This window comes from Saccopteryx bilineata, chromosome 4 (assembly GCF_036850765.1).
Source record: "Saccopteryx bilineata isolate mSacBil1 chromosome 4, mSacBil1_pri_phased_curated, whole genome shotgun sequence".
NCBI lineage: Eukaryota > Metazoa > Chordata > Mammalia > Chiroptera > Emballonuridae > Saccopteryx > Saccopteryx bilineata.
In genome coordinates, this window is record NC_089493.1 from 260,507,312 (window position 1) to 260,521,724 (window position 14,413).

At 38.0% G+C, this 14,413-nt stretch overlaps 1 protein-coding gene across 1 annotated transcript in view; it reads right to left on the reverse strand.

Annotated features, from left to right (window-relative positions):
• Positions 1-14,413, reverse strand: part of FBN2 (fibrillin 2) — a 286,570-nt gene that overhangs the window by 83,746 nt on the left and 188,411 nt on the right. The window contains exons 20-25 of the mRNA XM_066276820.1: positions 12,630-12,749; positions 6,938-7,075; positions 6,341-6,391; positions 5,741-5,866; positions 1,981-2,208; positions 974-1,099 (exon numbers count right to left, since the gene is read on the reverse strand). Of these exons, the coding sequence (XP_066132917.1) occupies positions 974-1,099; positions 1,981-2,208; positions 5,741-5,866; positions 6,341-6,391; positions 6,938-7,075; positions 12,630-12,749 (789 nt within the window). The remainder of the gene's footprint in view (positions 1-973; positions 1,100-1,980; positions 2,209-5,740; positions 5,867-6,340; positions 6,392-6,937; positions 7,076-12,629; positions 12,750-14,413) is intronic.

Here is a 14,413-nt window from a genome sequence, read left to right on the forward strand (position 1 = left end):
GGAGTTGGGAGAGACGTTTCCAAGGAGACGGTGAAGAAGTAACATATGTGAGGGCAGGAAGAAAGGGAAAATTCCAGCAAATACAAATAAAAAGAGTTCTGAAAGTAAGATTTTGGAGATATTGTTCAAGTGTTTGGGATAGTTTGTTATATTATCTAATAGAAAAATTTGGAATTTCATATCCTGTCAAACTAAAAGGAACATTTATGGAGAAGGATATGAATGCTGACTAAAGTATAATGATTATAAAATCTGTTTACAGATGAGGAAAATCAGTTACAATTTCTCATTTTAAACTTGCCTATTTTTTTAACTTTAATGAGAGGAGGGGAGGCAGAGACAGACTCCTGCATGCACCCCAGTTGGGATCCACCCTGCAAGCCCACTAGGGGGTGACACTCTGCCTATCTGAAGCATTGCTCCATTGCAACTGGAACCATTCTAGCACCTGAGGTAAAGGCCATTGAGCCATCCTCAGCGTCCAGGGCCAACTCGCTCTAATTGAGCCTTGGCTGCAGGAGGGGAGGAGAAGAGAGAGAGAGAGAGAGAGAGAGAGAGAGATGAGAGGAAGAGAGGTGGAGAAGCAGATGGGCACTTCTCCTGTGTGCCCTGACTGGGAATCAAACCCAGGACATCCACACATTGGGCCGACATTCTACCACTGAGCCAACCGGCCAGGGCTTAAACTTACCCATTTTAACAGAATACTATATCAAGTGTATACAGCTGTTAATTTAATGGCTATGTTCTCTAGTATTCCTATTTTCTGAAAATCCTATTTTTATATTGTTCTTGTAGATAAAACAAGTAGCATTTTCATACTATTTCACAGTGGTTTTAGAGTAGGGAAAAGGAAACAAAAAAGAAAAATGTGCATGTTCTCAATGAGAGGATGAGTTTTGATGGTAGGACTTTCAAATAGCAAAAGGAGGAGAGCCAGGGCTTAGCAAACACAATGAACGATCACTCTTACCTGTGCAGTTTCTTTCCTCCATGTCGAGCGCAAAGCCGCTATTGCAACGGCACTTAAAGCTTCCAATTGTATTTCTGCACTTTCCATAGGTGCACATCCCAGGAAAGGCTTTGCATTCATTGATATCTAAAAGCAGAATAGAGTTGGAATGGAGAGCTGGCTGATATAAAAGAGCAGGCCATTCATTTTAAGTTTAAAATCTACTATAATGGGGAAGAATGTATCCAAGTAAAAATGGGGAGGGGGGCTGTCACCTGACCAGGCGGTAGCACAGTGGGTAGAGTGTCGGACCGGGACACAGAGGATCCAGGATCAAAACCTGAGGTTGTTGGCTTGAGCCCAAAGTGCTGGCTTGAAGCCCAAGGTCAGTGGCTTGAGCCCAAGGTCACTGGCTTGATCAAGGGGTCACTAGCACTGCTTTAGAACCCCCCTACCCCGCCCGTCAAGGCACACATGAGAAAGCAATCAATGAACAACTAAGGTGTCACAATGAAGAACTGATGCTTCTCATCTCTCTCCCTTCCTGTCTTTCATTCCCTACCTGTCCCTCTCTCTGTCTCTCTCTCTCTGTCAAAAAAAATTGGGAGTGTCAAAAATTTCAATGATCACATTGATGCCACACAAAAGGCTGCAACTGTGGAAAAGATTTTGTGCTCTTCATAAAGAGTTCTGAAGTCTCTACTTCTGCCCAGTGGTTTTGCAAAGTTTAGGCAGGGTCTAGAGAATATTTTGTGCACCGGGGCTGCATCTGGTCAGACCGGGCTAAAGAAAGTCGAGTTATCATAGAACGATGTAAGAAATGCGAGATTAGCAAACTGGATTACAACTTGACTTCAACACCATCTTATGCAGGTAAGTTACATACATGGGATGTAAGGTCAGCCACAAATTAGGTTTAACAAAGAAAATAAAGTGGGAAATCAAATGTTTGAAGCAAAATCAATTCTCAGAGAATATGCAGGTTGAGCGTTAAGTGTTGGGGACCGATGCGCCCGCTGCTCAATTACCTTTGTAAAATGGTCTCCCGGTGAGAACATCCCCTCTGTTAGCAAAGCCAGGCCCCCTGGGACACAGGGTGTCATACTCCTTGGTGCCAGGTTTGGGGCACTCCTCACACTCGGTGCCCCACGCGGCTCCAACGGCACAGCAGCAGGCGTCCATACGGAACTTCCCAGGGACAGGATGGACGCATTCGTCTTCATCCCACTTCAAGTAACACTGCTCCATGCGGATATCTACGTGGAGGGGGAAAGCACAGTTCGCAATTAAGGTGTAATACTCACTGAACGATCAGATACCACATGGCTGCTCAGCGCCTGGCGTGATGATGCCAGACCCTGGAGATACGCCAGTAAGCAAGAGAGAGACAGTCCCAGACCTTCTAGAATGGGCTCCATCATGACAGTCATCTAAATGAGAGCAAAGATGGCTTCCCCTTCAGTAGTACTTAATTCTCACAAGCCATCTTTTAGAAGAAAAGGTTCTTTTGTGACAAGGGATCCTTCATTTCATCACCTCTGATCTCTTTCTTGTATTGCTCACTTCAGAAAGAAAAAAAATAATTTTAGCGACAGATTCCTCTTGTTCACTGAATTGCTTAAAGTGGCTTGTGAGCAGTCCTTTTAGATCCTAGTCATAAACAGTAAATGATCAATTCTAATCTATTTGCCAATAGGTACAACTATTAAAATACCTTTATGTAAAGAAAAACTATTATTGCACTTAAAAGGTTTTTTTTCCTGCCAAATTTATCTTTTGTATGATGGGTTTGCTTTAAGTTATGTAAATCTGTTCTAATAAGGGGCCAAATTATTAAATGTCACATTTCTTCAACCTCAAAGCATAAGAGTGTTTCAGCATGCTTGCTAGGACCTTAGAAGATCAATCAACAGTCACAAAATAGGGTCCATTAGCACAATCTATAAATAACACATTAGCCAATAGAGTTGTTGATCAAACTACAGTCAAACACTTGGCTGTTAAATTAAAAATATGGATGAGCTGAGAACAGGTTTTTATTAACCAAATAACATGTTTTACTTGGTAAGAGTATTTCAAGATATTTTCTCTCTCTCTCTCTCTTTTTTTTTTTTTTAGTATGTCAAGATATTAAATCCCTTCCTAAAACTGAAAACTGTGTAACAGAGGGAAAGAGACCCCTAATGGAAATGTAAACACAAAGAAATATACTTTCTATTTTAGTTACTGTCAATATCTGTTCTTTCAAGTTCTCAACCAAAAGTAATATCAACTCTAGCAACTTCTTTTAGCCCTAGAGTCACATACATTTCCAATAATTGTGATTAAGAAGTCCTTTTTAATGAAAAAATAGCTGGGGTAAGTTTTATTTTGATTTGGTAGGCTGAATATAGGTATTCACAGTAGGTGATTTTGCCTCACATATCTGCATTAATACCAACTAAGAGCCACATTCTCTGTAACAGTAATCCAGTGAGTCTCATTACCTACCACAGGGCACTTCACTGGTTTCACTTACAGCGAAATGCATCCTACACTGTCACCCTGGAAGTAAGGATCTTAACAAGATGTGACGGTTTTATTTAAGTGTAGATAGCTTAAGAACGCTGGCTTGAGTCCAACTGTTTCTGAAATAAATGAGGTGATTTGCTCAAGAAGCTATTCTTGGATAATTCTTTTAAAGCATGTGAACTAATTATGTAAAAAGTTATGACAGCCTGGCAGAGAAATCCGGTGTCTTTACTAGTGAGATCCATATCAGTGTTCACATCAGGAACCAAAACACTGTCAGCACACTGGCCTCATATGACCTGTTAATGTTTTGACTGGTTTGCATGGAAAAGAAAACACAAATCTGGAAGCCTCTGGGTGGTTTAAGTACTCCACAGTTTGCTACCGTCTCCACCACCCCTTATTACCACCTCACTCATTTATGCTACCTGCCTATCCCTGGGAAGCATTACAGATTGGGACCTCTGATTTAGACCAAGTCTATCAAAGCAGTTTACCTCTATTTTTAGTCTCAGAAAATTTTACATTTTCATATGCCAATCTTTTCTTAAAACTTTGTCACATCCCCAGCCACAATGAAGGAATGTAGTATAATTCAAGTAGTGAAAAAATCATTTAACCGAAGTACAGAGATGAAAAATTCAACATATCCTTTTAGAATATTCCAGAAAGTTTACTTTTGAGTGATGTTATTGGAAATTAAATGTGCTTAGTGATGACTTGCAATCAATGATACATCTTCATATGTAGCATCCTTTGGTTACTGAAGGCAACTTCATTAATCACTTGAGCACTCGGACACTCCGTCATCTTCAAAAGATACTTTACTACTTTGTAAACTTAGTAAATAATTTAACCATAAAAATCTGAAAAGAATTTTTCTTTATTCAAACTCTGGATGCTATAATATATATAAAAATATTTCCATATGATTTTACAATCATACTTTATATCCAGATTCAAATATCATTTGTCATCAAAAATTAACTTCAAATGAAATCTGTGTTAATTATAACTAAGCTTTGTAATGCTGCAAACATCTTTTCTTACTACTAATTTTAAAAATCTCTGCTATATATAACACATAAGTACCTTCAAGATCTTTGAATCTAACATTACCATTCCTCAAGATCTGTCTTCAGTCTTAAATTTAAAATACAAACCTATATAAGGTTATTTTAAAAACTTACTGTGCCACAGCATATTGGGGAAAAACCCTTTAGGCACATAAAAAATTGTTTAGCTACAACATAGACTAAATACAAGTTTTCTTTTCAATCATGAAACAAGTTTAGTCAAGTGCAAAACTGACAAAGAATTAGGTCAACGAGCCATTCCTACAATACAATGTTGAAAGCACTTGTCATTTAAAATCTTTAGAAAATAAAACATTAAGAAAATTTAAACTCTAAAGGTAGTCAAGAAAGAAAGGGTTGAGTTACTATTTTCAAAAAGAAAGAACATAACTTTGCTCATGACTTTTTCCACTGTTGTCTAAGAGCACAGCTGGTGGACTGATAAATGTTAACTCCAAACACTAGTCTCCAATGTTTCTTCTATGGTCAAAATACACCTAGTTCCCTTACTCCATTGACTCAGTGTGAAACACTGGACCTGCCTAAAATATCTGATTAAAGAAATCATAAGTTTTGAGGTAAATTTTTGAGCAATACCAACTTTCTGTATTATGCACAAATCATTTCACTGAAATACATTACTTAAAAAATATCCATTAGTGACTTTCTCTCAAAATATCTCATTTAAAGCCTTTCTAGGGCCCTGGCCGGTTGGCTCAGTGGTAGAGCATTGGCCCAGCATGTGGAAGTCCTGGGTTCAATTCCCGGTCAGGGCACACAGGAGAAGTGCCCATCTGCTTCTCCATCCTTCCCCCTCTCCTTCCTCTCTGTCTCTCTCTTCCCTTTCCACAGCCAAGGCTCCTCTGGAGCAAGGTTGGCCCTGGTGCTGAGGATGGCTCCATGGCCTCCGCCTTAGGTGCTAGAATAGCTCCAATTGCAGCAGAACAATGGCCCAGAGGAGCTGAGCATCACCCTCTGATGGATATGCCAGGTGGACACCGGTCAGGCGCATGTGGAGTCTGTCTCTCTGCCTTCCCCCTACTTCTCACTTTGGAAAAATACAATAAATAAAATAAAATAAAATAAAAAATAAAGCCTTTCTAGCTATAGACCTAATGGTTTCGGGCTGGTTACTGCCCAAAGAATGAGAAAAATTCATGGCTGGTTTCAGGCATAAAACACTCAAGGGTATGAACCTTACCCAAGCACACCCGGCCAGTTCCGTCCAGCGTCAGGCCCTCAGGACACTCACAATGAAAAGATCCTTTGCTATTGATACAGCGTCCATTTGGACAAACGCCAGGAAACACCTCACACTCGTTAACATCTGCAGGAAAATGAAGCAAGTGTAGGGATAAAGATGTTACAAATAGAAAAAGCAGGTGTAGTCTTACTTCCTGTAGGGCATATTCAATGTGCGATACAATGTGAATTATTACTTGAGTTAAGCAGAAATATTCCACAATACAGCCACTGGTTTTCCTAGGTACCAGCTGTGAAAATTACCCCAGCCTTGTCTGTCCATAAAACACAGCCCAGATGTGTTTCTCTGCCAGCTGTTCTGTGCCTTAAAGGCTAGCGGTGGCCTCATGAAATTTTATGCAACAGTATAAAGAGGAAAAATAGAAACTCTAATCTGTTTCCTAAAGGTGGCATTCTAAAACATTTATTGATTACACTGAGTATTTTTATTGAAATGTCAAGGGTTTTGAAAATGATAAATATCTCCAAAGTGTGAGAGTCAGTGTCAATTTTACATACTGCTCTAAAGATTTACAATATCACCCAAGCATACACTCACCTTCACAGGTAACACCTTTAATCCTGGCAAAGCCTCTTGGGCAAGCTGTATCTGTGAGAACAATAGCACATATTTTCACTTCATTGTAAAAGAAAATACAATTTAAGTTGTATTTCTTAAGTTTAAGAAACTCAATAACGGAATCTAAATGGAACTAAATAAAAACCACAAGCTGGGGTTTGAGGCCGAGGCTGCCAGCGGCTCCCTGCTGAAATCAGCCAGCCCGTGGCACCTGCGGTAACTGCCTCCGTGCTGACCCACGCCGAGATTCCCCTGGTTTTTCCTATGAAAATTCCATTTTGTTTTCCCATTGTCCACTGATTTACAAATAAACAAATAAGAGATTTAAAGAAGCTGCTGGCGGCTAAATTCTAGCAGATGCCTCTTCTTGCCTGAAATATTCGGAAGGTCTGATTATAGTAAAAGAATAAACCAAATACTTATTTCAAGAAATGAATCAATTTCACCAAAGACAACGTTACAGGGAGGGTAATGATCTTATTGTCTTCCTCACTGTGGAGATACAGAGTGAAAAAGGTGCCTAGTTGAGGGAGAAGCCCTCTGGCCAGAAGCCCAGCCCCTGGGTCGGGCGCCTACCGAGCTCACAGCGCTCGCAGGGGCTGCCCCAGGCAGCTCCCAGTGTGGTGCAGCATTCAGACTTCAGAGTGGCTCCGTTAATGTTCACCTCGCAGCGGTTGTCCTGGATGTTGAGCCAACACGTCCCTTTCAGGCTGTCTGAAAAGGAACAAGAAAGGATGGGGAGCACACATCTCTTGTAAACACCGATGGCATTTTTTATAGTATGAAAAAAAACCCCAAATTATTATTTTTAATAAATTTTAATACATAGTTTTTGAATATATTTACATGTACATGCATTTAAATATATTGTGTACCTGTAAGTCAAATAAGGCAATATATGTATTTCACATGGTATGGTAATTAATACGATCATATCTACTGGTATTCTAGGAGTGGCCACTGTTGCTCAAGATTTTACTTGCAAACATAATGCAATTTTCCCTAATAGGATCATTACTCTTGTGAAAAACACTTATAAGAGTTATCCTTTAGGACAACTGTTTTGATATTTAAGACTTTATCAAATAAAATTCCTCAAATGATCTCTCCTAATTCTCCACCCAATAAACCACACACAATTTCTGTTCTGTTAGAGAGAAGCCAGTATTTCTCCAACTGAAGAAAATTACTTGATGAATAATTTGAAAACAAAAGGAGTCTAAAATATAAAGAAGAAAATAAACATCAATTATAAAGCCACCAGTGAGGCATTCCAGGGCTAATATTTTGCAGGCATTTTTCTATGCATAGCTATGTGTAATTTATCTCCAATTCAAAACGCAACACGTGTTTAGGGTAAAGTATTTGAGGAAATAACAAAGAAAAAATAAAACTAGTTAGTAATCCAACCAATAGTGACAACTACTTCTAGCATTTTTAGACTATGTCTGTACATCAAACTGAAGTTCCCCCTTAAGTGACTGTTGAATAACTGATTTAGAAGCAACGATGAGGAATGCAGTCAAAATTGACATGGCATATACTAACTTGGTAAAATATATCATTTATAAAGTTTTCCCTTTATAAATGTAGAACTGTACTCTCAGTTCAGTGTGCGTAATACTAGTGAGGTTGTTGGTGACTTGCAGATTCCTAAGTCTCCACCTGTGCGGCCCAGAATCTGCATCTGACAAACTCCTCTGCTGGTTCCAAGACAGGGGATGTGTCCAACACAGTTAAACAAAACCTTAATAGCATATTGTGGTGTGTAGATTTGAAAAACAATAATAAAAAAAGCATATCCCAACGGTATCTATTTTAAAACCCAATTAATAATAATATGGACAGAAAAGGCTTTACTGTTAAATTCAACAATAAAAACAAAGCATAATCAGTAGCATAGAAAAGCAACTCTGACGAAACTGGCAGGCCCATGAAGCAATAACTTGTAACTTACGGAACACAGCAGTGGGTAAGGGGAAGTGACCTACAATCCAAGCCCTCTGTGACAGAGGTTAAAGCAAACCAACTCTGTCCTGACTGAAGACAAAAAGTTCTGGGGCAAGGACGTGGAGAAGGGATGGACACTGTATTTTACTGTCTTGAGATTCAGCATGGGTTCAACTACATACAAACGAAAAAGCCTTGCTAATCAGCATTTGTATCAGGCCTCATATGACAAGCTCTTTATAGGCTAACCTCGTATACTTCACAGCATAGAGCAATGCAAGGATCTTTTCAAACCGCATATCTGATTATTTAGTTGGGGACATTGACTTCTTTGCCCTTAGACTGTCAAATAAAGAAATACAACAATAGCTGGCTGTCCAGTGTGAATGAATCAAAATCATAGCTATTTTTTTCTTACCGGATCAGTAAGAAATATATTTTTTGGTGTGCCACAGAATTCTAGTAATTAGTTTATGTGTGCCATGAGATGAAAAAGGTTGAAAACTGTTGGACTAGAGGAAACAGGGATGCTCCTACAAGGCTACTGTGTATTTAAACAGTCCAGATTGCTGTGTGCTTAAGGACCAGGACTCATTACTGCTTTATCACTGCGGCTGCAGTCATTTGAAGTGAGACATACTGTAATAGTACTTGTTATTATTTATTGAGATGGCAACAAGCACTATTAAAGGCTTTCTATGTATTAGTTTACTTACTTGTTAAAACAACCCTGTAAGGTATGTACAATTTGCAGATGAGAAGTCAACTAATTTGCCCAAGGTCATCCAGTTAGTATAGTATCAGCATCCAGTCAAACCTGCTTAGTCTGATCCCAGAGCCCTCACTCTGTAACACCATGCACCCTCCCTGTCCCCCTCCCTCCCGTTTTATTTGTGTGTATACGTACAAAGAATACACATGTAGTTACACAGTCAGCGGATAGATGAGATAAAACACTGCCATTTGCCAACAGACAATATGAATGGATCTTGAGAACATCACGCTAAGTGAAATAAGTCAGATGGAAAAAGTCAAGGACCATATGCTTTCACTCACATGTAGGATATAAAATTGAAAGCAACAAACGAACAAAGAGGACAAACAAACAAAAGCTCCTAGACACAGAAACAGCATGATGGTTACCAGAGGGCGCAGGGGTGAGGGGCGGGGGTAGAAAAGGGTAAAGGGGGTCAAGTCGATGTGATGCAAGGACACTTGACTTAGGGTGGTGAACACAACGCAACACGCAGATGACGTATTATAGAACGGTACCCCTGGAACCTCTGCGATTTTATTAACCAACATCAACTAGATAAATTTAATAAAAAAATTTTTAAATATCTGAAAAATAAACCAGGGTATGACTCTTTGTAGTAGAGGCCACAGTAAATAATCAAGAAGAGAAATAAATGGTGGCTGAGATTGAGGGCCGCTGGTGGTGACAGTGAGAAGCAGTTCAAACACAGACAAACTTCAACTACAATCCATAGGATGCCGATGGAGTCACTGTGGAGTTTCAGAGAAAGGCATCAGAGATGACTGCAAAGTTTTGGCAGCTGGCAACTAAAAGAATGGAATTGTCATTTTTCGAGACAGAAATGACTCAAGGAGACATTGGTTCAAGCTGAAAGACCATGGGTTGGCTTTAGACATGTTAAGTTTGAAATGTCTCCAAATGGAGACACTGAGCAGACAGATGGAAATACAAGTCTGCAGTTAGTGAAGCTGAGGGTACAGGGATAAATTCGAGAGGCAATGTATGGGCCATGTAAGCATGAGTAGAGACATTTATGAGCAAAGAGGTTCATATACTGACCTGGGGTACACTCCAAGGTGGAGACAGGAAAATATGAAAAAGTTAACAAAGGAAACTGAGAAACCAGGTCAGAAAAGAGAAAGGGGAAGAGATAAAAAATTAAAAACTTCTTGAGAAAGGGTGAGTGATGAACTGTGCCAAACACTGCTAATCTAGGCTAAGATGAAGAATGACAACAGACCTTTGGGTTTGACAACAGAGAGGTCACTGCCCTTATCACATCCATGTAATTTGAAGACAGGATATAGACCCAAGCCCATGATGAGGGAAATTGATCCGGATTATGTAGAACTATCAGATTTGAGCAATGTAATGCATTAATTAAATTTACTGTTCTATTAATAATTTTCAACCAGAATACAAGTCTTTTTATAGTTTACAAAACAGTTTAAGATTAATTTATATTTAGCATGTTTGAAGAATAGATTCTAAATTCATAATTATTTTTAGTATCTAATTAATTCATGTATGTTAATTTTAAATCTATAATCACATCAGGGGGTTTTTAGTCTGTTCTAAATTTAGAGACCTTATGAAACAGCAGTGTGTTTGCAGGCTAAACCCAGATTAGAACCACTTGACAGTCCAATTAAAAATCCATATTTTTTCTATGTACACATATTTTACTATTTATTTCCTTTTTAGAAGTAGAATTCTGTTTTAAAAAGGAAATAAATTGTTTTAAAAAGGAAAAAAAGTAGATAAAATGATGCCTACATTTAAAAAATATTAAATAACTATCTTTCTGAGCAGCTTTAGGCTGAGATATTCAAATTTTTATCATAATAAAATAAATAAAAACACGTAACACATTAGTTAAGAAAAATATGATGGTATTTAGTTGCCGAACATAATGATTTGGGAATAAAAAGCCTTTGTTCTTTTTGTCATTAGCAAATGTAAGGGTAAAAGCCAAAATAATAGAAGTGTTTATGATGAAGCAAAGCTAAGATATCTTTAATTGCCCAAGTGGCATACAGATTTAGTTTTCTGAGACATTAATTAATTAATGCTGAGTTCATTTCCTTTGCACAATAAAATGACTCTATCTCAGTTGGAAATTGTGGCTTAGCAAAAATACTTCTGCCTTAACAGATCCAACCCACATGCCTCCTTCCCCCACCTCCCAATCTGGAATTCTATAAGGGAAAAAAAATAGATAGCAGGCTATTTCCTAGTATGGAGAGCTGAGCAAACCTACTGTGTCACCAGCTGAGCTGACATTTCCAAAGGGAAGGTTTTCACTGATAACTTTGGACTTGGTCATTTCTCTTCATGTAACAAACAAGTACTCTAATATTATCATAATGTCAGCTAAATATTGTTGACATCAGACATACTGAAAATGCTATTGCCTTTGGTAAATATTAAATTAAAAATTCACACAGCCTAGATAACAAGAACTTCCTATGTATTTGGCACTATGTAAAACAGAAATATTTTCCTATATGGAAATATACATTTAGTTCACTTTAAAGGTAGATACTAACTGTGGTATGCCTAACCAATGATAAGACCTGTGGTATGCCTAGCCAATGGAGCCACTAACACTAGAAACAGGAAAAATATTACTGGGACAGTTTTTTTACCCTTACATGTCCTGAACTGTTCCTTATAGTAATTGATCAGATAATGTCATATTATATTATATATATGTCCCACTGTCATTATCAAGAACTTAGAGGTTTCCAAAAGCAAGAAAACAATAATTTTTTTCTTTCTTGAAGTCCATAAATTTATGACTGGAGAAATTAAAAAACAATAACTTCAGCCCCAGTCAGTGGCTCAGTGGATAGATCATCCATACCCAGGGTATGGACGTTCCGGGTTTGATTCTGATCAGGGCACACAAGAGAACTGACCATCTGCTTTCCTTCCTCTCCCCTTCCCTTCCTGTTCCCCTCCTGCAGCCAGTGGCTTCAGCCTCAGGCACTAAAAATAACTCAGTTGACTGGAGCATCAGACCCAGATGGGGTTACCGGGTGGATCCTAGTTGGGACGTTTATGGGAGTCTGTCTCACTGTCTCCCCTCTTCTCACTTAAAGTAAATAAATAAATGACATAAATAACAATAATTTTTTTCTATATGTTTAAAGCTTAAAATCTTTCAATTCATGTCCTGTTAACAGAGTCCAAATGCCATCACATATTTGTTTATCACTGAATGTTGTTTATAAAAGTATGCAGCAGGAATTTGTACTGCTGCCTGAGGCATTAGAGTAACAAATATAAATATGTGTGTGGTATGGAAATGCTTACAATTTACAGCATAATATATCTATTTATAGGAAGAAACACTTCCTAGCATCTAACAAAATCTAAGAGCCTGTCCAGTTTATGCTATCATGTTTTACTCCTATGTTGATAACCAGAGAAGAACTAGAGTAACTTCTAATTATTAGCTTCCTGCAATTGTGTTGTTTTCATCCCCCGTTTTTATCCTGTGGTCTCTGCTTGTCTTTGCAGGGAAACTGGAATGTTGGTACCGTGCATGTGTCTTACCAATACAGATCAATCCTGTTGAGCTGAGTTTGCTGCCAGGAGAACATTCACAATTGAAAGATCCAAGGTTGTTCCTGCAGGCCCCATTGACACATGGGTTGCTTTCACATTCATTTATATCTACAATCCAGAAGGAAAAGATTCTGTTAGAACTGCCATGTGTTTCTGGAAAATATTATTCCAACAAGCCATGCTATGCCAGAATGTCTGGTAAACTTGGCTCTAGTAATTTTAATATGGATCTACGAAGCATCAAGTGAATGGGGAACAGAGACGTGTGTTTTGCAGCGTGGATACACACATACATGACTGTGGATGCAGTGGGACTGCAGGAAGCAGCCTACTGCGAAAGGGTTTAGTGTGTGAATCCTCACGATTTTACTGCGCTACTTAAATTGGGTTAATTTCCCTCATACTAAGATGTAACTGTCCCGTGGGAAATAGGATTTTTGATTCCATGGAAAGCAACGTACTGTTGTGCACAAACAAAGGTTGACTGTTTCCGTCATTTTCTGGCTCCATGAGGTTTGGGAAGAATTTTAAAAGCCTGTGTTAGAGATACAATACTACTGTGCCGGCTTTAATTCCAATCTCCTGAATCCAAATCAGAAAATCAGGGATGAAACGTCGATGCCACGTACCGCATTCTCCCCGTCCTCACCCACCTTCCTCTCTCCCTAGCCTGTTTGTATTTATATGTTTGATGTGGAGGGTTTTTTTTTTTAAAGCACAAATGAGTTTGGTAAAATAAAAAAGAGAAAAACTTCCAATTGCTTCATACAGACCTTATTATCATCAATTTAATTTGAGTCTTAAATCAAATGATACACAATAATCTAAACAATTCCTGTTGCTAGCCAGAAGTAAACAGAATTAGAGTATGCCTATGTTCTCAAGTTGTGACCAATGAAAATGTAAAACCAATAAAGTTACATAGTTTAACATGAGTTAATTAAAAGTATATATATATAAGTCTCAGTTTATGTACTAGCAACAATATCAAAGACTGATTTTCAGTATAAATTCAAGCACTGTTTAAAGAAGGGGTATACGATGATGATTTCGTTTTGTACCTGGCTAATTATCTGAAACAGATCAACATGTCTGAAGACATTTTTCCTTGTTGTTGAACACTAACTAGGGTTTCTGAGTTTACTACAATATTATTTTATTCTAAACATCTCTTTGAATTAAATATAAAATACTATTGAGGGAAATACACAGATAAATAACTGTAATGCTGCAATGCTTGCTCCTGCCCACCTCCAGTCAAATACTACAGACTAAACTGGTCCTGGAAAGAGAGGGCTCACTGTTGATTTGCAAGTCAGTAGACATGAGATGCAAATTAAAAAATCAGTGTGGAAAACAGTTGTGTTATTTCTTTGCTATTTCAAAACTACTAAAAAAGTATCCAGGTAGTTATTCAATTTTTGAAGTAAAAATTGTTTGAGGAAATAGAAATACATCTTTCTTTCAGGTTGTTTGTAGCAAGAAAATCTCTTAAAAGAAAAATACAAGAGCAGGTTTTGTAAATGTAGCACAGATTTGGAATGAAAAAAATCTACTCCAGAGTACTGAAATTCTTTCAGTAAAAACACAATGTAAAAAAGGAATCAGATAGTCAGAAAGTAGATAACTGACCTGAGGACAGACTATATATAGCTCACCTATTAATTTCATTTGTAAGAAGCTCTCAAAACAGGAAAACATCAATATTATATATTTTCAAAATCCCTATTTTAAATTAAACAATTATGAATGCAAAAACTATAAACACATGC